The following is a 24784-nucleotide window of genomic DNA, read 5'->3' as shown; positions in this document are numbered from 1 at the left end:
CAAAGCTGCCTTCTCTATTTGATTCATCTCCTTTATAATGTTTAACACTTCAAATATAGCTGGTTTAGGTTTTTCAATTTTACAGTAATTATTTTTTTTTTTGCAATCAGTAGCATTAAACTTGGTAAGGCTTTATTATGTCTGAACAACTTACATCCTAGATCCCAGCTCAAGAAAGTAATTAGCTTAGTTACAACCATTTGCTTCAATGTTCCTGACAAATTATTCCACAGGTATTTTTTTTTACAATCTGCCAACTCACTACATTCCTCCAAAATAAACATGTACCCATGAGTTATCACTGTCCCACAATACCTCCAGCATTTGCAGTAAACCAGAGGAAGAATTCTGACATCTGCTTGGGGTATAAAAATACCTTTGCAAATACTTCCAAGAAAAATCCTAAACTGTCTGGACTTTGTTACATACTTGGGAGCCATACAGATGTCCCTCCATTTTGTTTCGTATAATTAACATTCTATTTTCTCTTCCTAATCTTTTCTAACCTTACACGGTTGCTTCTTACAGTTTTACAATATCTTGCATGCCCTATTAATAATCCCTTTGTAACAGCAACTTCTCATCTACACTATTAAAAACTCTACCGGAGCTGGTCTCTTTTACTTTATACACCTCCATCCTTTTCTCTTTGCCTGTTATCGTTCCCTGGTAGGGAAGGCAGTCTCTAACCTGCATCTATACTTCTGTTTTCTGTTTGGGCTTATCCCACTCTGTTACTCTTCCCTCTCTAGTTATTTGCTCCCAATACCTTGGTTCTTTTTCTAATTTTCTCCAGCAAATTCCACGCCCCATCTTGCCTATTTTTCTACACTCATACTTGCAGTCATTCCTACAGGTGATCCTTTCTTTCTCCCATTCCAGTGTCAACAATTCACACAACACTTTTTGCTACTTTAGGAAAAAGTACAGTTTTGTACCTAACATAAATGTAGATGTCCGATAGGTATGCATCTGCAGTCATAACATATGGGTTGTCCTGCCTCAGACAGCCCTTCGGTCGGCCGGATTCCAAAGTCTGGGTCTGGCCTCGGCTGATGTCGCACTTTCCCCGACGTCAGAGCTTCTGGGGTATAAAGGCATCAGCCGACGCCATTTTCCTCAGTGTTTCTTGCCCCAGATGCCAGGTGCCCTCAAGGAAGGCTAAATTTGGAGAAAAGTTGAAAATTCCAAATAGTAACAAACAATATATATACATATATACATACAAACAAATACACCATAATAGATTCCCCCAGCTAGCTGAAAGAGGGGTAAGCACCTTAGGAATACCACAGAGGGGAAGGAGGGTGGGTAATCCTGACTGCAGATGCATACCTATCGGAAATCTACATTTATGGTAGGTACAAAACTGTACTATGTCCTTCAAGGATGCATCTGCAGTCATAACATATGGGTAGAATACCATAGCCAAACTGGGGGAGGAGGTACTAAGGTAAGGATGGTGTAGTTAAGATCCCCTGTAAAACTGCAGTTGCAAAACCTGCTCGGGATCTGGAGTATAAAGGTAGATTGTAATGCTTGGCAAATGTATGCACAGAGCTCCCAGTAGCAGCTTCTAAAATGTCCTTGGTAGCCACCCCTTGTAGGAAAGCTGTAGTGGTGGCTGTGGCCCTTGTGGAATGAGGCCTGATATTTTCAGGAGCTGTCTTTCCATGAAAAGAGTAGCAGAAACGAATGCAATTTCCTATCCATTTTGAAATAGTCTGTTTGGAAATTGCTTTTCCTTGCACTCCAGTTGCATATGCTATAAAAAGTTGGTCAGTTTTTCTGCTGGTTTTAGTTCTGTCCAGATAGTAGCGTAGTTGTCTGTGTACATCCAAGGTGTGCAATAGTCTTTCCCCCTTGTTCTGTGGGTTAGGGAAGAACGTAGGCAAATGAATAGCTTGGTTCAAGGATGCCAATAATCTTAATCAAACGCAAAACCAGGAAAACCAAAAACTGAAACGGACCCGTAGACAGCAAAGCTTCCAAAGACAAAATAGGCAACCACATTTATTACAAAAGTTATTAAATACCTGCTCGATTGTGCGAAATGCCCAACTTAGCAACCCTGGATACCACCTTTGGCATGAAAGTAGGATTGGTTCTGAGAGACACTCTTATCCTGGTGAAAAATAAGGAAAGGCTGCACTGCCATTAATGCCTGTAACTCGGACACTCTTCTTGCTGAAGTGATTGCCAGAAGGAAAGCAGTTTTCCAAGATAGAAACTGTAAATCCGCTGATGCTGCTGGTTCAAAAGGGGGCAGTGTTAATTTTTCCAGCACAAAATTGAGATCCCATGCAGGCAGAGGGGGTCTCCTTGGAGGTTTTACATTTTTGAACCCTCTTAAAAATTGTCTGAGGAGAGGGTGAGAAGATAGGAGGATCCATATTGTACTCTGCTAAAATTGCTGAAGCATGAATCTTAATGGAAGAATAGGACAGGCCATTGTGGAACAGTTCTAAGTATTCTAGGATGTGCGCTAGGTTTGCCAGTGTGACATCTGTACCCTTTGATGTGCTCCAAATGAGGAATCTCTTCCATTTTGCTGAGTATGTCTTCCTTGTGGAGGGTCTGCGAGCCTCCATGATAATGTCCTTGACCCTCTGAGATAAGACAGTTTGGTTTTGTTTTAAACAATTTTCCAGGCAGTTAGCTGCAGTGTTTTCAAGTTTGGATGCAGGGTCTTGAAGTTGTTCTGCGTTAGAAGAGGCAATAGGGGTAGAGGCCATGAGTTTGCCCGAGACATGCTTCTCAGTAGCAGATACCAGTGCTGCCTTGGCCAGTCTGGAGCTATTAGTATCACCTTTGGCTGTTCCTCCCTGATCTTCAGTAGAACTTTGTACAGCAATGGGAGAGGTGGGAATGCATACACTGTTAGGGCATTCCAGCTGAAAGAGAGAGTCCACCCTCCAGGCTTGTGGGTGGTATATCCTTGAGCAGAATTTCTTCAGTTGGTGGTTGACTGGGGAGGCGAACAGGTCTATCTCTGGCATTCACCATTTGTTTGTTATGAGTTTGAAGATGTCTGGATGCAGCATCCATTCGTGAGCATCCGTGGTAGTTCTGCTTAAGCTGTCTGCAAGTGAATTCTCTTTTCCTGGTACGAATTTAGCCTGCAGCTGGATGTTGAGATTCAGGCCTAGGTTCCACAGGTCCATTGCCATCCGGCATAAAGGGTAGGAATGCGTGCCTCCCTATTTGTTTATGTGCCACTTGACTGTGGTATTGTCTGTCCTTATCAGCAGATGTCCTTGCTGGAGGAATGGTTTGAATGCCTCGATTGCTTGCTTCACTGCCAGCATCTCCTTTAGGTTTATGTGCAAGTTTAGCTGGTCTCGAGACCATAGGCCTTGGATACACTTGTCCTCCATGTGTGCTCCCCATCCTAGGTCTGAGGCGTCCGTGGTGATGGTCTGCCTTGGTTGTGGTTTGTTGAAAGGCAACCCTCTGTTGGACTGGCAGGCCTGAGCCCACCACAAGAAAGTACAGTTTTGTACCTACCATAAATGTAGATGTCCGAACAGGATAGCATCTGCAGTCATAACAAATGGGTTGTCCTGTCGTCAGGCAGCCCTTCGGTCGGCCGGATTCCAAAGTCTGGGTCCGGCTTCGGCTGATGTCGCACTTCACCCGACGTCATCTCTGCTGGTCTTCGGGTATAAAGGCATCAGCCGACGCCATTTTCCTCAGTGTTTCTTGCCCCAGATGCCAGTTGCCCTCTTGGAAAGCTAAATTTTGGATAAATGCCAATGATTCCAAAAAAGTAGAAGGCAAACACAAAAAATAAGCATGTATGTACATATATACAAACAAATACACCATAAGAGACGCCCCAGCTAGCTATTTGGAGGGTAAATACCCTAGGAGTACCACAGAGGGAAGGAGGGTGGATCCTGACTGCAGATGCTATCCTGTTCGGACATCTACATTTATGGTAGGTACAAAACTGTACTATGTCCTTCAAGGATGCATCTGCAGTCATAACAAATGGGTAGAATACCATAGCCAAACTAGGGAGGAGGAAGAAAAATTATGGTGTAGTTAGGATCCCTTGCAGTACAGCAGTGGCAAACCCTGCTCGGGATCTAGAGTATAGAGGTAAATTATAATGCTTGGCAAATGTATGCACGGAGGTCCAAGTAGCCTCAATAATGTCCTTGGTTGCCACCTCGTAAGAAAGCTGTGGTAGTGGCTGTAGCCCTTGTAGAATGAGGTCTTATGTTCTGTGGAATTGGTTTTCCATGGCAGGAGTAACAGAATCTTATGCAATTTCCTATCCATTTGGAGATTGTCTGTTTGGAAATTGCTTTTCCTTCCCTTCCTGTTGCATAGGCTACTAAAAGCTGGTCAGTTTTTCTGTAACCTTTGGTTCTGTCCAGGTAGTAGCGTAACTGTCTATGTACATCCAAGGTATGGAGCAGTCTTTCCCCCCTGTTCTGTGGATTGGGAAAGAAGGTAGGTAGGTGGATTGCCTGGTTTAAAGACTCTGGATACCACCTTAGGCATAAATGTAGGATTAGTTCTCATGGACACCCTATCTTGATGGAAGATTAGGAAGGGTGGTATTGCCATTAAGGCCTGTAGTTCCGAAACCCTCCTTGCTGAAGTAATTGCCAGTAGGAAAGCAGTTTTCCATGATAGGTGTTGAAGATCTGCTGTTGCTGCTGGTTCAAATGGAGGGAGTGTCAATTTTTCTAGCACAAAATTCAAGTCCCATGCTGGGAATGGTGGTTTCCTAGGAGGTTTAACATTCTTGATCCCTCTGAGGAACTGCCTGAGTAGAGGATGCGAAAAGACAGGTGGATCGAAGCTGTATTCTGCTGAAATAGCTGATGCATGTATCTTGATGGAGGAATAGGACAGGCCTGTATGTAGAAGCTCTGCCAAGTACTCCAGGATGTTAGCAATATCTATGTTCGACACATCTTTTCCTCTTTCAGTACTCCAAATGACAAACCTTTTCCATTTTCCTGCATAGTTCCTTCTTGTTGAAGGTCTGCGGGCTTCAAGGATAATGTCTTTAACCCTTTGGGATAGGTCTGGGTTAGTTGCTGCTATGTGGTATTCCAGGCAGTCAGTTGCAAGGTTTTTAGGTTTGGGTGCATGATGTTGTAGTTGTTCTGAGTTAACATCAAAGGTATCAGGGGTATTGACCACATTCTCCCCCCGAGACAAGCTCCTGAGCAATGGATACCAGTGTTGTCTTGGCCAATTCGGAGCTATCAGGATTATCCTTGGACGTTCCTCTTTGATTTTCAGTAGTACCTTGTGCATCAAAGGAAGAGGTGGAAATGCACATGCTGTCAGGCCTTTCCAACTGAAGGATAGAGAGTCCACCTTCCATGCAAGTGGGTGGTATGTCCTTGTGCAGAATTTTTTGAGCTGGTGATTGAGTGGGGATGCGAATAGGTCTATTTGTGGCATTCCCCATTTCTTTGTGATGGCCTTGAAGATGTCTGGGTGTAGCATCCATTCGTGAGCATCCGAGGTGGTTCTGCTTAACATGTCTGCTAGGGTGTTTTCTTTCCCGCACAAATATTGCCTGTAACTGGATGTTGTAGCTCAGAGCCATATTCCAAAGGTCCAGAGTCATTCTGCGTAGGGGGTATGAATGAGTGCCTCCCTGTTTGTTGATGTACCACATGACTGTGGTGTTGTCTGTCCTTATCATTAAATGGCCTTCTTTGAGGAATGGTCTGAATTTCTGGATTGCTAGTTTTACTGCCAGCATTTCTTTTTGGTTTATGTGCAGGTGCAGCTGGTCTTGAGTCCACAATCCTTGTATGCATTTGTCCAACATGTGCCCCAGCCTAGGTCTGAGGCGTCCGTTGTGATGGTTTGGCTTGCTTGAAAGTTGTGGAAGGGTAAGCCTGGGTTTGACTGGCATGCTTGAGCCCACCATAGGAACTCCTGTTTCAGGCATGGGATTAGTGGAATTTCGGTTTCTAAGCTGTGCCTGTGTTGAGACCATAAATTCTTTAGGTACCACTGTAGCTTTCTCATATGCAGTCTGGCATGTGGGACCAAGATTATGCATGATGCCATGAAGCCCAAGGCCTGCAGTACTTTTCTTGCTGTTAGTTTGTTCTGCTTTGTTAATGCCAAGAAGTAAAGAGGGAGTTGTTTTGTTTTTCTGCAGTTAGGAATGCCATTTGTTTTACTGTGTCCAATTCGCACCCAAGAATGTTCTTGTTTGGGATGGTATCAGTCTTGACTTTTGTAAATTGACTGTGTATCCCAGGGCTTGTAGTAAGCAAATGACTCTTTGTAAATCTGTTGTCAGCTTGCTTTTGTTGTCCGCTTGTAACAGGCAGTCGCCCAGGTATGCATAAATTTGGATTCCTGTAGCCTGCAGTGAGTGATTACTGATGCCAGGCATTTTGTGAATACTCTGGGCAGTAGATAAGCCAAAGGGCAATGCTGAGAATTGATAATGCTCTGATCCTGCAAGAAATCTGAGGTATCTTCTGCAATTTGGTCGTATGGGGACGTGCAGGTATGCCTCCTTGAGATCTAGAGTTACCAGCCAACACTCCTTGCCCAGCATGGGAAGAAGTTGCTGTAGGGTCAGCATTTTGAATTTTGGGACAATGATGTATGTGTTTAAGACGGACAGGTCGAGAATAGGTCTCCAACTTTTCTCTTTTCTTGGTACTAGGAAGAGTCTGGAGTAGAATCCTTTGCCCTGTTCTGTTATTGGTACTCTTTCCACAGCTCTTATCTTTGTTAATTCCGCTATCTGCTTTAGAGCTTCTGTTTTTTGATTTGGAGGTAGGTTTGGCATTCCTCTTTTTACTGGTAAGGTGTGGAAGTGGAACCTGTAGCCTTGGGTCTATGGTTTGCAAAATCCACTTGTCTTTTGTGATATAGTGCCAATTTTTCGAACATAAGGCTAACTTTCCGCCTAAAGGTGCTGCTATTTGCTCCCTGGTAGGCGGTGTCAGAGCCAAGTCACTGTGATTGTCCTGTTGCAGTGGCAGTGGTTGTGTCTGTGCCTCGGTTATTGCCTTGCCACTGTCGTCCTCTGTAGGCACCTCCTCTGGATTGATTTCTGCCTCTAGAGCCGCCTATTCCTGCCTCTTTGAGATTTTGAGGAGTCTGGAAAGGACCAATTTTGGCAGGCCAGTTCCTGCTAAACCTTGGGGCTGAACCTGTAAGAAATCCTTAACTGTTTGTACAGATTTTGCCTTCTCTTCCATTTTCTTCATTACTTGCTGAGCAGGTGTACCAAATAGACTGGCCTTATCCATAGGAGCATCTAACAGCTTTGCTTTAACATGATCCGGCAAGACCTGTTCTTTCAACCATGCATGCCTTCTTATCACTGTGCCAGTCATGGCTGATCTAAATGAAGCCTCCAGTGCATCATAGCCACATTTTAAAGAATGGTTACTAACCTGTTGGATATTATTCACCATTTCTAAAACATATTTCTTATCTAAGGAGTCATCAGAGGACAGCTTCTTAGTTAACTGATCAAGCATAAACTCTTGGTATTGGATCATATGAAACTGACAGTTTAAAGCTCTAGCTGAGAGAGTAGCAGAGGTGTAAACTTTTTTTCCCCATCTATCTAAGGACCTGGATTCCCTTTCAGAAGGAATAGGGTTCTTTGCTGAGGTTGAGGCTACTGCCTTAGGCCCCTGGGATATAGTCTCAGGATCTGCCAGTGGGGCCTTGTATAGGTGGTGATGAGTGTCAGGCACCCTGTAAAATCTATCTGGTTTGACAGGGGCTGGAGGTAAAGTATCAGGAGCAGTGCAAACATCATTAAATGCATCATCCACAACAGGCAGTACTGGAGGTATAGCTAAGGGCCTATGTTGTGGTAAGTGCAGAAAAGTCCTAAGCCTTTTTCTTGAACCTGAGTAATCTTGTCCCTGCCATTGGAATTGTTCTCTCATGGCATGTAAGGTTTCCCCAAAGGAAAATTCCTCTGGTGGAGAGGCAGATGGAATGGATTCTTCAGCATCTGAATCTTCATAAGTAGAAAAAGGAGCCTCTGGCTGGTCTGTAATGTCTGAGTCATCCGCAGAATAATCAGAGGACACTGGCTCGGGGGGCTCTGCTCTAGATCTCTTTTCTGGGGGCTGAGAGGCCCTGTCTGGGTGAGATTGGGATCCCCTAATTAAGGATATTAAATCCTCTGCCAGAGTAAGCATTTGTGAACTAGAAGTGGGCCTGTGTGAGGGGGGCTTAACAGGCACTGATTTAACAGTTTTGGCTGCTTTTGCCCTGGCAAAGGCCTTAATAGACATGGCTGCAGGAGGCCTAGCAGCACCACGTGCTGGGGTAGAGACATCCAAAGGGATGGTGTCTGATAAATCACTAGGAACCACAGTAGTAGGCAAAACTTCCAGGGCCGATTCAACTAAGGTAGCAGGAGCCTCAGTAGTAGTCATGGATTCGGCTGAAGATTGACCGGTTTTCTCGGTTTCGGCCGAAACAGAGACACTCGCGGCTTGCTTAACTGTGGTTTCAGCCGAAACCGCGGACCGCGAGTGTCGGTCTTTTTCTTTGTGTTTTTTAACAATTTGGGTAGTCGGAGGATCCGACGGCATAATGTACGCAAAATCTGAGCCGAAAAACTGTTCAGCAAACTCCGACCGACGCCTAAGCCGCTCGGTTGAAGGAAGCACAGGCGAACAGGCTGCTACGCCGTGGTCTGGGCCTAAGCAAGGCAGGCAGTAAGAGTGGAAATCTTTATGAGGTATTTGTTTCCCACAAGTTAAACAGTTATTGACTTTTTCTGTCATCGGCTGAGGCAAGAAAGAGTCCCCAACGGGTACTTAGCTTTTAGAAGTCTTCAAGTAGTATTCGGTAGTAGTAATCTCTGGATCTGACCGACCGCACTTGCGAACAGCTTCTGCTTCGGGCGCCACGCGCAAGAAAGACTGGGAAAATGGCGCCGGCTGATGCCTTTATACCCAAGACCAGCAGAGATGACGCCGGGTGAAGTGTGACATCAGCGGCCGGACCCAGACTTTGGAATCCGGCCGACCGAAGGGCTGCCTGACGACAGGACAACCCATTTGTTATGACTGCAGATGCATCCTTGAAGGACATTTCCTTTTTCAGGCATGGAATGATTGGTATCATGGTTTCTAGACTGTGCCTGTGTTGAGACCATACATTCCTTAGGTACCATTGTAATTTCCTCATATGCAGCCTGGCATGCGGGATCAAGATTATGCAGAATGCCATGTAACCCAGGGCCCGCAGGACTTTCCTTGCAGTAAGCTGAGCTTGTCTTGTCAGAGCTATGAAGTAGTCTGGGAGTTGCTTTTGTTTTTCTTCTGTGAGAAAAGCCATCTGAGTTATTGTGTCCAGATCTGCTCCCAAAAAGGTTATCCTTTGGGATGGCACTAGTCTTGACTTCTGGATGTAGACTGTGTATCCCAAGGCCTGTAACAGGTGTATGACATAGGCCAAATCCTTTATTAGTTTTGCCTTGTTGTCCGCTTGTATTAGGCAGTCGTCCAGGTATGGGTAGATTTGAATTCCCTGAAGCCTGCAATGTGCAATTACTGATGCCAGGCATTTCGTGAATACTCTGGGCGCAGTAGATAAGCCAAATGGCATTGCTGAGACTTGATAATGCTCTGATCCTGCAAGAAATCTGAGGTGTCTTTTGCAATCTGGTCGTATAGGGACGTGCAGGTATGCCTCCTTGAGATCTAGAGTCACCAGCCAAGACTCTTTGCCCAACATGGGAAGAAGTTGCTGTAGGGTCAGCATTTTGAATTTTGGCACAATGAGGTAAGTGTTGAGCGCGGACAGGTCGAGAATAGGCCTCCATTGGTTTTCTTTTCTTGGTACCAGGAATAATCTGGAGTAAAATCCTTGGCCTTGTTCCATAGATGGTACCCTTTCTATCGCTTTCATCTGAAGTAAATTGTTGATTTGTCTTAAAGCCTCTGGCTTCTGGTTTGGTGGAAGGTTTGGCATTCTGCTCCTTTTCGGTAAAGCGTGGAAGTGAAACCTGTATCCTTTGTCTATTGTTTGCAATGTCCATGTGTCTTTTGTAATGCAATGCCAGTTTTTCGAGAATAAAGCCAGCTTTCCGCCCAAGGGTGCTTCCAGTTGTTCCCTGGTAGGCGGAATCAGAGTCAAGTCATTGTGTCTGTCCTGTGGAAGTGGTTGTAGTTGCAGCTGTGGCAGTACTCCTCTGGTTGGCAAGCTGCCATTGACGACCCCTGTAGGCACCCTTTGATTTCTTGGGCGTCTATTCCTGCCCCTCTGTGCTCTGGAGGTGTCTGGAAAGGACCAATTCTTTGAAGGCCAGTTTCTACTGAACCTCGGAGGTTGAACTTGCAGAAAATCCTTTACTGTTTGCACAGATTTTGCTTTTTCTTCCACTTTCTTTAGAATCTCCTGTGCAGGGGAGCCAAATAAACTTTGTTTCTCCATTGGAGCATCTAGTAGTTTAGCCTTGACATGGTCTGGCAAGGATTGCTCTTTTAGCCAGGCATGCCTCTGAATTACTGCCCCAGTCATAGCTGATCTAAATGAAGCCTCCAGTGCATCATAGCCACATTTTAAGAAATGATTACTGACCTGCTGAGAGTTGTGTACCAAATCCTGAAGGGACTTACAGTCTAAAGGTTCAGGAGAAGAAAGCTTTTTATTCAGCTGATCTAACAAATATTCCTGGTATTGTATCATATGGAATTGACAGTTTAATGCCCTGGCAGAAAGAGTAGCAGACGTATAAACCTTTTTACCCCATCTCTCTAATGCTCTTGACTCTCTTTCAGAGGGTAGGGGGTTTTTGGCAGTGGCAGCTGCAACACCTTTTGGGCCCTGAGAAATAGTTTCTGGGTCTGCAGCATGGGCTTTATACAAGTGGAAGTGAGAATCCGGGACCCTGTAATATCTGTCAGGTTTGGCAGGGGCCGGGGAAGAGAATCAGGGGCAGAACTGACATCATTATACGCATCATCAACTACAGTTAGCACAGGTGGTATGGCTAAAGGCCTATGCTGTGGCAAATGTAAAAATGTCCTTAATCTTTTTCTAGAATCAGAAAAATCCTGACCCTGCCATTGAAAGTGTTCCCTCATTGAGTGTAAAGTCTCCCCAAAGGAAAATTCTTCAGGAGGGGAGGCAGAAGGAATAGAGTCTTCTGCATCTGAATCCTCACATGGTGAATATGGCCCTTCCTGATGGTCTGATAAATCGGATCCATCCGAGGAATAATCAGAGGAGAGAGGTTCAGGAGGTTCAGTCCTAGGCCTTTTTTCGGGAGGAGGGTGGGAGGCCCTGTCTGGGTGAGGTTGGGAACCCCTAATCAAAGATATAAGGTCCTCAGCAAGGCTGAGAATCTGAGAACTTGAGGAAGGTCTCTGAGAAGTAGATTTGGCAGGTAAAGCTTTTGAAATTTTGGCAGCTTTAGCCCTGGAGAAGGCCTTAATAGACATAGAAGCAGGGGGCCTAGCTGCCCCACGTGCAGGAGTAGAAATGTCCAATGGAATGGTGTCGGACAATTCTTGTGCGCTTGCTTCTTCGGTAGGGATTTCTGTAGCCGACTCAGCCGGGGCCGCTCTGGCCTCGGTTGTCGGAGGTATGTTTTCGGCAGAAGTAAGAACCGAGGACTCTGTTTCAGCCGAAACACAGACACTCGCGGTAGGCCTAACCGTGGTTTCAGCCGAAACCGCGGGCCGCGAGTGTCGGTCCTTTTCCTTGCGTTTTTTTGCCAAATGCGTAGTCGGAGTCTCCGACAGCATTTTATATGCAAAAGCGGATCCAAAAAACTCTTCTGCAAACTCCGACCGACGTCTAAGAGTCCGTCGGTTGAAGGAGGCACAGGCTAAACAAGCTGATACGTCGTGGTCTGGGCCTAAGCAAGGAAGGCAGTAAGAATGGAAATCCTTATGAGGTATTTGTTTCCCACAAGTTAAACAATTATTTACTTTGTCTGACATCGGCTGAGGCAAGAAAGAGTCCCCAACGGGGTACTTAGCTTTTTTAGAAGTCTTCGGTAGCTGAAATCTCTGGATCTGACCGACCAGCACTTGCGAACAGCTTCTGCTTCGGGAACCGCGCGGCAAGAAAGACTGAGGAAAATGGCGTCGGCTGATGCCTTTATACCCCAGAAGCTCTGACGTCAGGGAAAGTGCGACATCAGCCGAGGCCAGACCCAGACTTTGGAATATGGACGACCGAAGGGCTGCCTGAGGCAGGACAACCCATATGTTATGACTGCAGATGCATCCTTGAAGGACATCAATAATCTGTACAGTTGTTTTCTCTCCTTAAGGACACAAATCCAAAATTCTATCCCTGCCTTACTTCTCAAACTGCACCCTTCTTCTGTTTCACCATCCTTTTCCATTTTGATGTATATCCATATGCTTAACAAAAATGGACTGATTTACTGTAAAACGGACAGCTTCAATAAGCTCTTTTAATACCCAACTTCTGTGCAAATGCACTCAGGATTTTGTTAAAATAGAAGTGGCATTCTAAACAGTCTAGTTCTTCCCTGCCTTCAAACACTCCACACAACCTCCGACTTTCTTTTTCAACCTGAAGTTGATGCATATTGAAGATTTTGCTCATGAATACATTTTCCACATTTTTTTCTGAGAACTGACAAAGTAGCAATGGGTCTATATTTTAAGTCCACTGAGGTACTACCTATGTGTAATGGAATGGACTTTTTTTCTCTCTCTCTAGAGAGTAGGCGCTTATTTTTAGATATTGACATCTGACACTATTTTCAAATACTAACCCAGTAAGGTTAAGTGGGACTAGGGTATTAAGTTTTATTGGTTTCTGAAGCTAATGTACAGACTGTTTTGTAAACTGAAAGCGCCATTAAATTTAGTTGCAAGTCACAGTGGGAATGTAGGTGTTTGCTGGCAATTACAAAGGTCATAAACTAACTGAAGAATGTATTCTATATGAAATGCTCTAACATGTTTCAAGTAATGAATTTAGTTGGGCTTACCTACCTGGTTTAGTTACTCTGTCGACACTATTCTAAAACTGTCTACGCTGTGATGAGCAAAATGCCTGCATATTATAAAAATATTTTTTCTGGTCTGCAATTATCATTTTTTCTATCTCATTTTTAAGACCTTTATATTGTTACAAATGTGTTACAATTTTTGATGTTTTTCCATTCTTACAAGGTTTTATTGATAACGGATACAGGTCAATTTGTTTCAGTGATTAGCCATGATGCATTAAGCTTTTATGAAATGGCTCTATCAATCTGTACTTTAACTTCTCACCAGCAAAGGGGTCCAGTGAGCAATGCTGCCGCCTTTCAACTTTAAGATTAAACGACAGCCTCTAGTTGCTGTGCTGTTGACACAAGTTCTCCTTTGGCTCATGTGGATTTTCCTTACATGTCACCATAATGTTTAGGGTGATTGGTACTTCTGAAAAATTAACCTAAGTTTTCACACGGGAACCATTTTGCCTGACTTATCCCCACAGTGCACCTTTTATCTCAGCGTGATTTAGATGCTTAATAAAATAATTACATTAAAATATTCCTACACTATGCACAGTTTTACCAATACCATCACAGATGAGACCCAATTTCCCCACTTGCCCAAAGTTGATCACAAAATATTTAGCTGAATTGCACATATAACCTTGCTGAAATGCCATAATGCCATCAGAATGCACAATCTCTGTGCTTCTCCTACCTGCCAACTCCTGGATGCAATTCATTGACCATGACTCTCCTACTCCAGGCCATAAGATCCCTTTCTGTTGCCATCTGACTCCGAGGAGCATTAATGTGCATCTGTCGGACGCCTTCAATCTGACCACTGCGTCGAAGTCCAACATTTGGCAAAGGCACTGAAGCTACATTGTGACTCCTTAAGACTATGAGAAAAAAAAAAAGATGATTGTTGCACATTCAGCCTGTGTACTTTCTATCAAGATGACATAACAATGTTTTAACATAAGAAAATGTCTATCCATAATAAACAAAATGTCTACACTTTGGGCACACACACACAAGTCAGAAAGATATAAGGGGCCATTCTGTGGACATCATTGCTTCTCTCTAAAATACAAAACACAGTATCTTACACCAACTGAAGGCTTTTACACATTTCCTTATATGACTACATAAACAAAAAACACACTCCAACTATTTAAAATCAAAACTCTGTACCCATTGCAAAAGCCATGTTGTCAGCTTTAATGTCAACTGGATAACTATGCTGTACCATGGATCCTGTTGTCTAATCCAGAGCCATGATCCACAATGGCAAGAGGAGTCTACAGCTCTTCAAACTACATAAATATGAATATGACCTAGTGGTAGACCACATGATCATGAACGACTTGCGGTACTCTACCCTGAGGGACATCTAGAGAGCCATGTTGGATGTCATTATGCATGTGTTAAATGCAGGCAAAACATTGGTCTTCACTGGAATCCTATCTTCACTGGAATCCTACCTTCACCCAAAATGATACAAAAAAATTGTAATTGGCTTCAACACTTTTGGCACCTTTCTAAGAAGGTCCTATGTATGTATCACTGTGGGATGAGATGGTTGACAAGTCCACTTGCTTTCAGAGGGATGACGTCTACCTCTTGTTCCAATGTTTGTACTTCCTGAACAAATCCCTGGTTATGAAAATTGTGCCTTTTTTAAGGAAAAGTTCAGTTAATGGGCATTCCAACATAGCTGGTAAAAGAATTGTAAATTCTAAATCTGACTATATCAGGGTGCTGCCCAGAAACCTTAATGAACTGTCTAACCTCGAGGCTATCCTGCAACTTGAATGCATCCACTCCCGTGTTGTAACTGAGACTTGGTTCCATTGTCAAGGCAACACACCTTCCTTACTTAAGTTTAGTGCTTTCTACGTAATCAGAACAGTGGGAAACTACAAAGATGTTATCACAACCTGGCAAGAAATCAGACGTGTAAACTAAACTTAGTGAACTGCAGCTCAACATAAATGAAATCCAGTTTATGGCCTGCTCCTAAGTACCACAAGAGTCTCCCATATGTATTCATAGAACTTCCCAAAATAAACAGCTTTATCATGAGCAAATTAATTTATCTATTGAAAAAAACTGTTGCACTTATACCTCAAAAGCTGGGGTATACCCAAAAATTCCTAGACGCAATAAAGCATGCTCTAAAATGGCAAACCAGACCACAGGAAAAGAAACATTCTAGATTTTGTACTCACTAACACAGCCGCCTTATGTCCCACTACTATAACATCTCCATCTCTGGTTAAATCTGATCATAAAACAAATTAGGGACCGTCTCCTTTCATGTTTCATAAACTCCAGTGTATAATTCTGAATTTAAGGACTACAAACACAAACTTACTCAGATATTATGATAAGCTCTTGAAACTGGACTTAATATCACAGTCCCAACACAGCTACCACTAGGACCACATACAATCGGAAATTTAAAAACAAAGCACCTTGGTGGTTCACTAGCATAAATAAACTCTAACAAAATGTAAAAAAATAAACTTCTAAAGGACTATAAGAAAATATCAACATACAAAAAGATGCAATCAAAAAGGTCAGCAGAGAACTAAATAACTACCATCAAGAAGATCAAAATAAAACACTAAATTAAACTAACAAGTGAAACGAATTATAATAAATATTTCCTAAACTACACCAAAAAATTAAGATGCAACACCCAGCAATGTTCTGAGCTAATCCAAGATGGCATCACTCACTTTGACACCAAGGCCATATCTAAAACACATGCAGACAAATTTATTGATAATTCTACCAGAGAAATGGTTATTCAAATTCCTTTACCTAAGAACTTTGAGGAAGATGTCCTAACTGTGAACCACAGGCTTGGTACTGATACCCCTTCTTTCGGCACTATACTTCCCTAACCTTTAAACTATAAACCCACAGCTATGGTGAACTAAATTTGCTTCTATCTCTAAGTAGGATGGTGTTTTTGTTTAACCATTTCAAGATGAAAATATCACTGCAGCAAGAACTATTCCCTACAAACAAATGGTGTACAGAAAAATGGATAAAATTAAACTTAAAAAGTACAGTACTGCCTCATTTGGTAAACAACCCTCATCTACTCACGGTACTGCCAATAACAGCTCCAAACTAACATGGTAGTCCGGGATATTGGCATCTTGGTCAACAACCAACAAAAAACAGCCACCCAGACCACAGTAGCTCGAACAAGAACCCAACAAGTGACTACCACTGTCAAAATCTGTTGTACGAATCCACACCAAAGTCCAGAAAACACAGGTTTATTGCAACGAACATAAACCACACAAGTTACACAGGTTGAGCGCTTTCATCCACACTAAGGCAGATTTCATCAGAACCAATTTGCATAGTTAGCTAGGTGTGTTTATAAAGCTGATTTGGCGCCAAAAATCAGTTAACTTCCTATATATCAATCACTCACATTTTGCAAACAAATATATATTACAAATAGATGTTACAAATAAATATTGCAAATAAATATTGTCTATTATGCATAAATATTTTTCTAAAAAACATAAATATAAATATAAATGTCCTATACACATATATACTTAATTGATAATCCATATAGTTACAATACAAATGTATGGATAAAATCATAAAAATATGTACATAAAAATATACAAATATACTGTAAAGTGTAAGTTGTCATAAATTTATCTAAACAGTATCTAAAAGATGCTAACCCCTTTCCAAAAGCAGATAAGGTTTGATACTAATGCTTTCATTCAAACCCGGCCACGAAGTGGCATCACATAAAATCTGCCACTTAGTTTCTAAACACGACAAACCAATCTTCCAGTTACCCCCATGTGCATTAACCTCAATTTGATCAATAATTTTGAAGGTAAAACTATGTTCTAGGCCCTTTTCGCTGATATGTTTGCTTAATGCATTTTTTGGGTCAACTTTGTTGATTTTATACATATGTTCGTATATGCGGGTCTTAAGCTTCCTTTCCGTCTTGCCAATGTAGTAAGCCGGGCAACAGGAACAAGAAGCTAAATACACCACCCGCATGGAATTGCAATTTCCTTTCTTACCATGGCATACAGTTTTATTGTAATTTTCCAGTTTAGTAATCCTGTTGCTGTTTATATATTGACAATATTTACATCTTCCACACTTACTATTATGTTGGTCTTCCCTGTCGTGTTTATTCAATTTCCCACCTTCAATAATTCTCTTTAAATTTCCTGAGGTTTTAAATACACAGACAGGGTATCTCCCTAATATTGTGGAAGTATTATCGTTACTTGAAAAAACATCCCAATGTCTCCTTAGAATTTCCTTGACTAAGTTGGAATATGGGCTAAACATTATCACACACACGTTCCTCCTAGGACTTGAGGTCTCCCTAATGGTGTCACCAACAAAGTTACTCCCTAACAAGGGAATATACCTATTGCCCCATAATCCAATCACATATCTGGTAACGTCCTCCACCAAAGTAGCTGGATATCCCCTGGCCAAAAACATCCCTGCTACTGTTTCCATTTGATTTTCCATGTCTTGTCTAGTGGAGCACATCCTTGCTACTCTAATGCATTGCCCCTTAAGGACATTTTTAAAAATGTGTGGAGGATGATTACTACCAAACTGTAAGTAATCATTGGAGAAGGTTGTTTTCCTATAAATTTTAGACTTGAATCCCTCATCAGAGTTACTGATGTAGGTGTCCAAATAAGGAATTCCGTACTTCTCCATTTTATACGTGAATCTTAAAAAGTCCGTTGTACCATTTAAATAGGACATAAAACAGGGAATATCCTCTCCAGGACCTTTCCAGATAATAAACAGGTCATCTAGGAACCGTGTGTATAATGCAATATGTTTGGAATATTGGCTAGATAATACAAATTGTTCTTCCCACTCAAGCATGACAAGGTTTGCGAAAATGGGAGCACACGATGCTCCCATGGCTACTCCCCTAGTTTGTTTAAAGTACTCACCCTCAAACTGGATGTAATTGTTTGTGAGAACCAAACCCATCATGCTTAGTATCAAACAAATTTTGTCCCATGTTAAATTGGAATGTTTCCTCAAACTGCTTTCAAAGTATTCAAGTCCAGTGGTATAAGGAATACATGAAAACAAGTCCTGTACGTCAATAGTCAGGAATATCAAATCTGAGGACCATATGTCATGTTTTAACTTGCCCAAAAAATGCCAAGAGTCTTTAGTTAGGTGTGTAACATTGGAATAAACATGTTTACACCAGTGGTCAATAGCTACCCCTATGTTAAATGTTTTTGATTTTGATCCTGATATGATGGGTCTAAAGGGGGAGTGGTTGATGTTTTTATGTATTTTGGGTATACCGACTATTTTTGCCATCACAGGGTACTCAGTTCTTATAAATTCATATTCCTCATTCGTGATGCGGTTGTCAAGTAGGTATTCCTCAATAATTAAATCTATCCTATGATATCCTATATTGATCTGATTCAGGGAAATCTGTTCGTAATTACCTGAATTGAACAGGATGTCTTGGATAGCTTGAATATAGGTTTCCGAATCATATATCACCAAACCTCCCCCTTTATCAGGCTTCATTATCCTAATATCTCTGTTGGCCACAATCTGTTCCAAGCAAGCTCTCTCTCCACTTGTAAGATTGTCAGTGAATAATGTACCATACCAAGGGTCTCTCCGTATGTGTCCACACAGGTGGTATATATCCTTACATACCATCCTCTCGTAGTTATTGACCTCTGCATTGCTAACTGGAATGTATGCACTTTTCCTAACCAATTTATTATTGAGGTTGTCACTAGATGTATCTTTAAATTGAAGGGCTAACTGAAGTCTCCTGCAATATAGTTTCACTTCCTTGATGGCATCCACTACTTTGAATCTGGCCATTGGAATGAATTTCATGCCTTTGCTAAACAGAGAAAAGAAGTCCTGCCCAATGTGGAAATCTGTAAAGTTGTATACTTTAAAACCAGAGAAGGAATGGGTGACAACCTTGCTGACAACACTAGTCTCTACCTCCAATGGGTGATTATCAATATCTACTGTGTCACCCACTTCCACACTCTTATTCTTTTCAGCTTCAGTTAAAATGTTCCCACTCATTTTGTCACACATCCCCCCACTCTCCTGGGTGTCTATTACAACTGTGTTGACCACACTCTTTTCTTTTGCACCAACTACCCCACACTCAGAAATCACTGTAGAACTAAACCAACATTCCTTAGGTAAGGGGGTGTACCTGGAACTTCCCTTAGGCCACCCTATTTCGCTCTCTATCTTCGTTTGCGGTACATGGGAGCCTGATGGAATCTTCCCCCTTGAAAATTCTCTTCCACATCCCTCCTTGAATTCCTACCTCTGTACACTTCATGACGTATCTCTTTTTTATTGGTCCTGTTTTGGGGCCAAATGTATGCCCTATGTGCTTTATATGCTTCTAGATCTCGTCCTAACTTGTCCAACTTTCTGTTGTATATATCATAGGCCTTGGATTTGGCCACCCTATACTGTTTTTGAAAAAGTTCTTGCCAACAAGGGAAACTGGGGTCCTGCATTATATCATTATTCAATTGTTCTATTTCTTCCCACAAGTTTCCTATCTTTTCATCGTTGAACTTCATCAACAGTTTAATGAACTCAAAACCAAACCAGTCAAATAATTGGTTAAATTCATTTTGCACAACGTCATTATATTGAACTCCTAGAGGTAGTTTAAAAAATCTTAGCCCTTTGGGCACAATTTTCAGATTTAAACATTTCTCCAAGTAACCATTGTCAATTTTTACACCTTTGATGTTTAGCAGTTTTTTACCAAGTAAATAAATCCTAGATTTTATAGTATCACTATCTAGGGTACCATTTCTATCTTCTACGTTTGTAGTAGTTTTTAAACCAAAATCATACTCATCATTTAAAAAATTATTCAGGTACTCATTGTGATATTGTTCATTACTTTTATTATACTTCGTAATGTTGTTACTGCATAATAAAACACCCTTGTCCTTTCGTTTACTACTGTTGTTAAAACTAGTAGTTTTCCCACAAGGGCTAGGACATTTATCTTTCCCCACAGTACCTTTTAAACAGTCAGCACCAAGACTGACTTTAGAAGAATAGGTTTTCATCACAGTCCGATGCTTCGGCTTAGCCCCCAAACGATGCGTTTCTTCGTGTGAGTTAAAAATACTAAAATCAAAGGTTAATTCTCCATCGTCTAGCAAATGAGCATCCAGATCGTTAGGATCCAAGTTAAGCTGCAAACTTGGCGTATCTACCCGACTTTTAGGTATCTGTCCATTTGGAATGCTTAACTCGCTGATTCCGGCCACCTCATTGTAAGATATCGAACCGCTGGAAGCAACCCTTATAGTACGTTCGTTTGTGGTACCCAAATTCGCGGAAACCACATTTGTTGAAGTTAAATTTACATTAGAGTTTAAATTCAAACCCGGTGAAGTCGCTTCCAAGTTAGCGGAACTCCCTCCGGGTCTGGTAAGGGTTGCAACTAGTTCGAGCAGCTTGCTGACGTCATCCTTAAGCGATTTCACTTCTTCACGTAGAGTCACAAATTCGGTTCTGCTCAATAAAGCAGACGGAGATCCAGGAGAGGCCATATGTAGCAACTGTTTAACTGAAGTTAGTGTAACAACCAACAAAAAACAGCCACCCAGACCACAGTAGCTCGAACAAGAACCCAACAAGTGACTACCAATGTCAAAATCTGTTGTACGAATCCACACCAAAGTCCAGAAAACACAGGTTTATTACAACGAACATAAACCACACAGGTTGAGCGCTTTCATCCACACTAAGGCAGATTTCATCAGAACCAATTTGCATAGTTAGCTAGGTGTGTTTATAAAGCTAATTTGGCGCCAAAAATCAATTAACTTCCTATATATCAATCACTCACATTTTGCAAACAAATATATATTACAAATAGATGTTACAAATAAATATTGCAAATAAATATTGCCTATTATGCATTGTTAAAAAATGTTTTTCTAAAAAACATAAATATAAATATAAATGTCCTATACACATATATACTTAATTAATAATCCATATCTTGGTCAACAACTCCCTCTCCTTTGTGCAGCATGTGTCACTAGTAGTCAGAGAAGCCTTTGATCTAGGTCATTTGTTACCTAGAGGCATTTGATCTAGTTTAAAAGTAATCTTCTCCTCCATGCTCATTTGTAATTATACCAGTTAGAATACAAAGCCTCTGCTCCCCACATGTACCTATTCAGACACATCAAACAGCTAGAAAAAAGTTTCAGAGGTTCCTAACTATAAACATCACTGGTCCAAAGACCCTTTGCTACTAAAACAAGCTCAAAGTCCTATCCTTATATTAAAGGCTCTTAAGTTCTGTGCCTTGCATTCCATCCTATTAAGGACCTACCCCTACTTGGATCTCTTGCTGCAAGGTAAACTGCTCCATAAACACTCGTTTTAAGGATTAAAATCTCTACTGACATACAAAAACTTGTAGAAGGGACAAACATACAACTTTTATCCCAACTCTGAAACAAATTACTTTTACATTTTAAAAAGAGTGACACCCACACATCCTTCAAGAAGAAAATCAATGACTGGATGGACACCTGAAAATTTATTGCACCCTCGACTTGTTTTACTCAACAGGAACTGGAAGGTACTTCATGAGGGTCGGCAATAGCAAGGTGCAAATGGTCACCAGATTTACTTGTCTTGTAAAGACTATAATCCTATGAAGAAACGACCCTGACCAAAGAGGAGAGTAAATACTATACTGACAACTTAGAAAAGCCAATCAACATGTTTTAGAGGAAGGTGGGAGAAAATTCAATTATTCACAAAATGCCCATAAGATGCAGGGAAAACACCAAATCATGGATATTGAAAGAGGTCAAGACTGAAACTTTAAGGTAGAGATCACAACTGAGCCCCCAAGCTGCAATATATTCCTTTATCTTTACTGATTAAAATAAAGGTCATTAGCTCTCCAAGAAAATTCAGCTAAACCACGCACATAACAGTGAAAGCAACAATACATACAATTCTCAATCATAGCTCCCAAACCTTAGGGAATTGTAACACTTAGTCAAAGCAAGGAGCAAATAATGGTAATGGGATTTTAAAAAAATTGCTCTTTATGCAGGGCCCTATATCCAGATTTTCAAAAGCATCTCTTTAACAAGGCCTTAACATTAATATCAACATTACTCAACCAGATGGAACCTTCCAAACAAAAATTCTTTTATGGATCAGGCCTTCTAAAGATTCCCAGTAAAGATGCAACGGAATGTTCCTTGGGAAGAAAAGCCACATTTGGTTCCCATGTAATGCTTCTAGAGCAGATGAAGTAAAGAAAATGGTCTATCACTTACGTATCCTTTAACTCTGAATTTACAAATGGAAGGAAACAGAAGGTGGGAAACTGGATCTGCTGTCAGACATGCTCTAACTCAGTATGTAGTTGTGTGACCTCAAACAGTAGATGTTGGATAACAAGGATCAAAGCTGCAGACAGATGTCCATTTGGTTAGACTGCCATAGCTTCAGATGTCCCCAAAAACAGAGATGGTCTCCCCCACATGCTGACAATAACAGAATAACCCTTGGTACTAAAGGGTGAGAATTCTACACCATCTTTACTCCCTTTTTGTAGGTCAGAAGGTATTCACCAGCAAATATACTTAATTACTTATATACTCTGCAAATTTAACACTATGCTTACAATATCACATACTTTTGTCAATACCTGTACAATGTTTTACACAATCACTCTGTGTGTAATCCCTGATAATTTTTATTAAAAAAATAATCTGAGGAGCTTTTCTCCTCAGGCCTTCACTGAAAAGGGATTTAGCTAAACCGAACCGAACTTTCCCAGTAAACAAAGGCAAAAGAGTAAATAAATGTGTTCGTGTAATGTGGAGATGCAATAAAACATAGTTCTCCAAAAATGAGAAAAAAAAATGTTGAACAAGTAGAAATCCTCCCCCCAAAGCTCTCTCATTTCCTTATGCATAAATGCAGGCAAGGAAAAACCCAGATGATAGGGTGAGATAGAACCTACACTGAAGTGCAGAAGTGATGCTTATACTCAAACAGCTACTGTCACAGCAAGTGAGCTCACCAAACTAAACCATGTTCTTCTTAGGAGATCACTGCAGCATTACCATGTCTACGAGTGTTAAAGCAGTGTCTGGCCACAGGCCTAGGAATAAAGTCACAAGCCCTTCAAGACTGAAGCAGCAAATCCTGTCCTGCTCCTTAAATTTATTTCTAGTGTGCTATTTACATATTGCTCATTTTGTCTGATGACCAAGTTATGCATATTAATCAGATGCGCGAGTTTGTCCCTTCTCCTGGAAATTTGGAAAGAAAACTGGACTTGAGGCTAGCTCTGAAGCCATTGGGGGGAAAAAAAAAAAAAAACTTGTATTGAGCCCCATCTTATCCATATTAGAAAACTGTATAAACTTCTCTACACATTAAAGCCTGTAGTTCTGAAATTCTTCTGGCTAAACTGACAGCTACCATGAAGACAACATTGTGTTCAGCCTGCTGGTTCAAAGGGAGAAGTATGTACATGCGTGTGTGTGTACTACACACACACACATATATATATCTATATATATATATATATCTATATATATATCTATATATATATATATATATATATATCTATATATCTATATATCTATATATCTATATATATATATATATATATATATATATACACATCTATATATATCTATACATATCTATATATATATATATATATATATATATATCTATATATATATATATATATATATATATATATATATATATATATATATATATATGTATATATAATTTACATTTGTTAACCAGGTAGTGTCCAACTGGGCCATGGAGCTCGTTTTCAGTGGAGACATGGGGAGAAAAGCTCCACAAACAACAGTAATACAAATTAGTAAGATCTAAAATTTGTACATTTGTAGTATTATGTATACTAAGGTAATCACAGAGCATATCATGTAAGAAATGCATATAATTGAGTATTTGAATACTAACAGAGGCCAAAGCAAAATCAAAAAACGTAGTAAACAAACATTGCATAATGACAAGTCATAGTACAAAACAGAGCTCCCTTGTTCATTGCAGCAGTTAAAAGTCTAACAGGGCTTGTGTCTAAGGTTAAACTCGTATGGAGAGGAAGTTGTAAAAGTACTGGGAGGGAGAAGAAATTATTTGAGAACACTACATGGGCAGAGCTAGGTGGATTTGAGATGTTCTTTTGTTCTTGTTTTAAAGAAAAAAAGTTGGGAGAGTTTTTTGTGTTGAGAGAGCATTCCAGGTCCTGGCTATTTTATTAGAATAGAGGGAGTCACCGTGGTAGTTGCGAGACTGGGTTATTTTTAGTAGTAGCCTGTCTGAAGATCTAAGGGACCTGGTATTGACATGTGGATGGACCAGGGTAGAAAGTGCAAGTGATTGGGGCTGTGAATGATTTGGTGTGTGAAGGTGAGCTGATTTAATGTTAACAGGGTGGCAAGTTCAATCCACTTCAGTTGTTGGACAGCAGAACAGTGATGAGATTTATGGGGGTAGTTGCTGGCAAACTTTGCTATTTTATTATAGCAGGCTTCTAGGTTATTAAAGTCAGCCTTGCGCAGTTTTGTAAAGATGTGTGAGCAGTAGAGAGGGGTAGATAGAAGTTGAGATCTTGCTGTGGCTAGTCTGACGGTGTGTTTGGAAAGGTCTCAACCAGTAGAGATCAGAGTTCAGCATGGATTGCTATGGAGCTGTGTATATCAAATTTCAGCCTGTGATCTACTG

At 41.1% G+C, this 24784-nt stretch overlaps 1 protein-coding gene across 1 annotated transcript in view; it reads right to left on the bottom strand.

Annotated features, from left to right (window-relative positions):
• Nucleotides 1-24784, bottom strand: part of BRWD3 (bromodomain and WD repeat domain containing 3) — a 1896258-nt gene that overhangs the window by 1341231 nt on the left and 530243 nt on the right. Inside the window, exon 18 of the mRNA XM_044057276.1 lies at nucleotides 13668-13851. Coding sequence (XP_043913211.1) covers nucleotides 13668-13851 — 184 coding nt within the window. The remainder of the gene's footprint in view (nucleotides 1-13667; nucleotides 13852-24784) is intronic.

This window comes from Protopterus annectens, chromosome 15.part0 (assembly GCF_019279795.1).
Source record: "Protopterus annectens isolate FY-2018-M chromosome 15.part0, PAN1.0, whole genome shotgun sequence".
Classification (NCBI taxonomy): Eukaryota; Metazoa; Chordata; order Ceratodontiformes; family Protopteridae; genus Protopterus; species Protopterus annectens.
The sequence above is the reverse complement of the archived record's forward strand: the minus strand, read 5'-3'. Positions and strand labels throughout refer to the sequence as shown.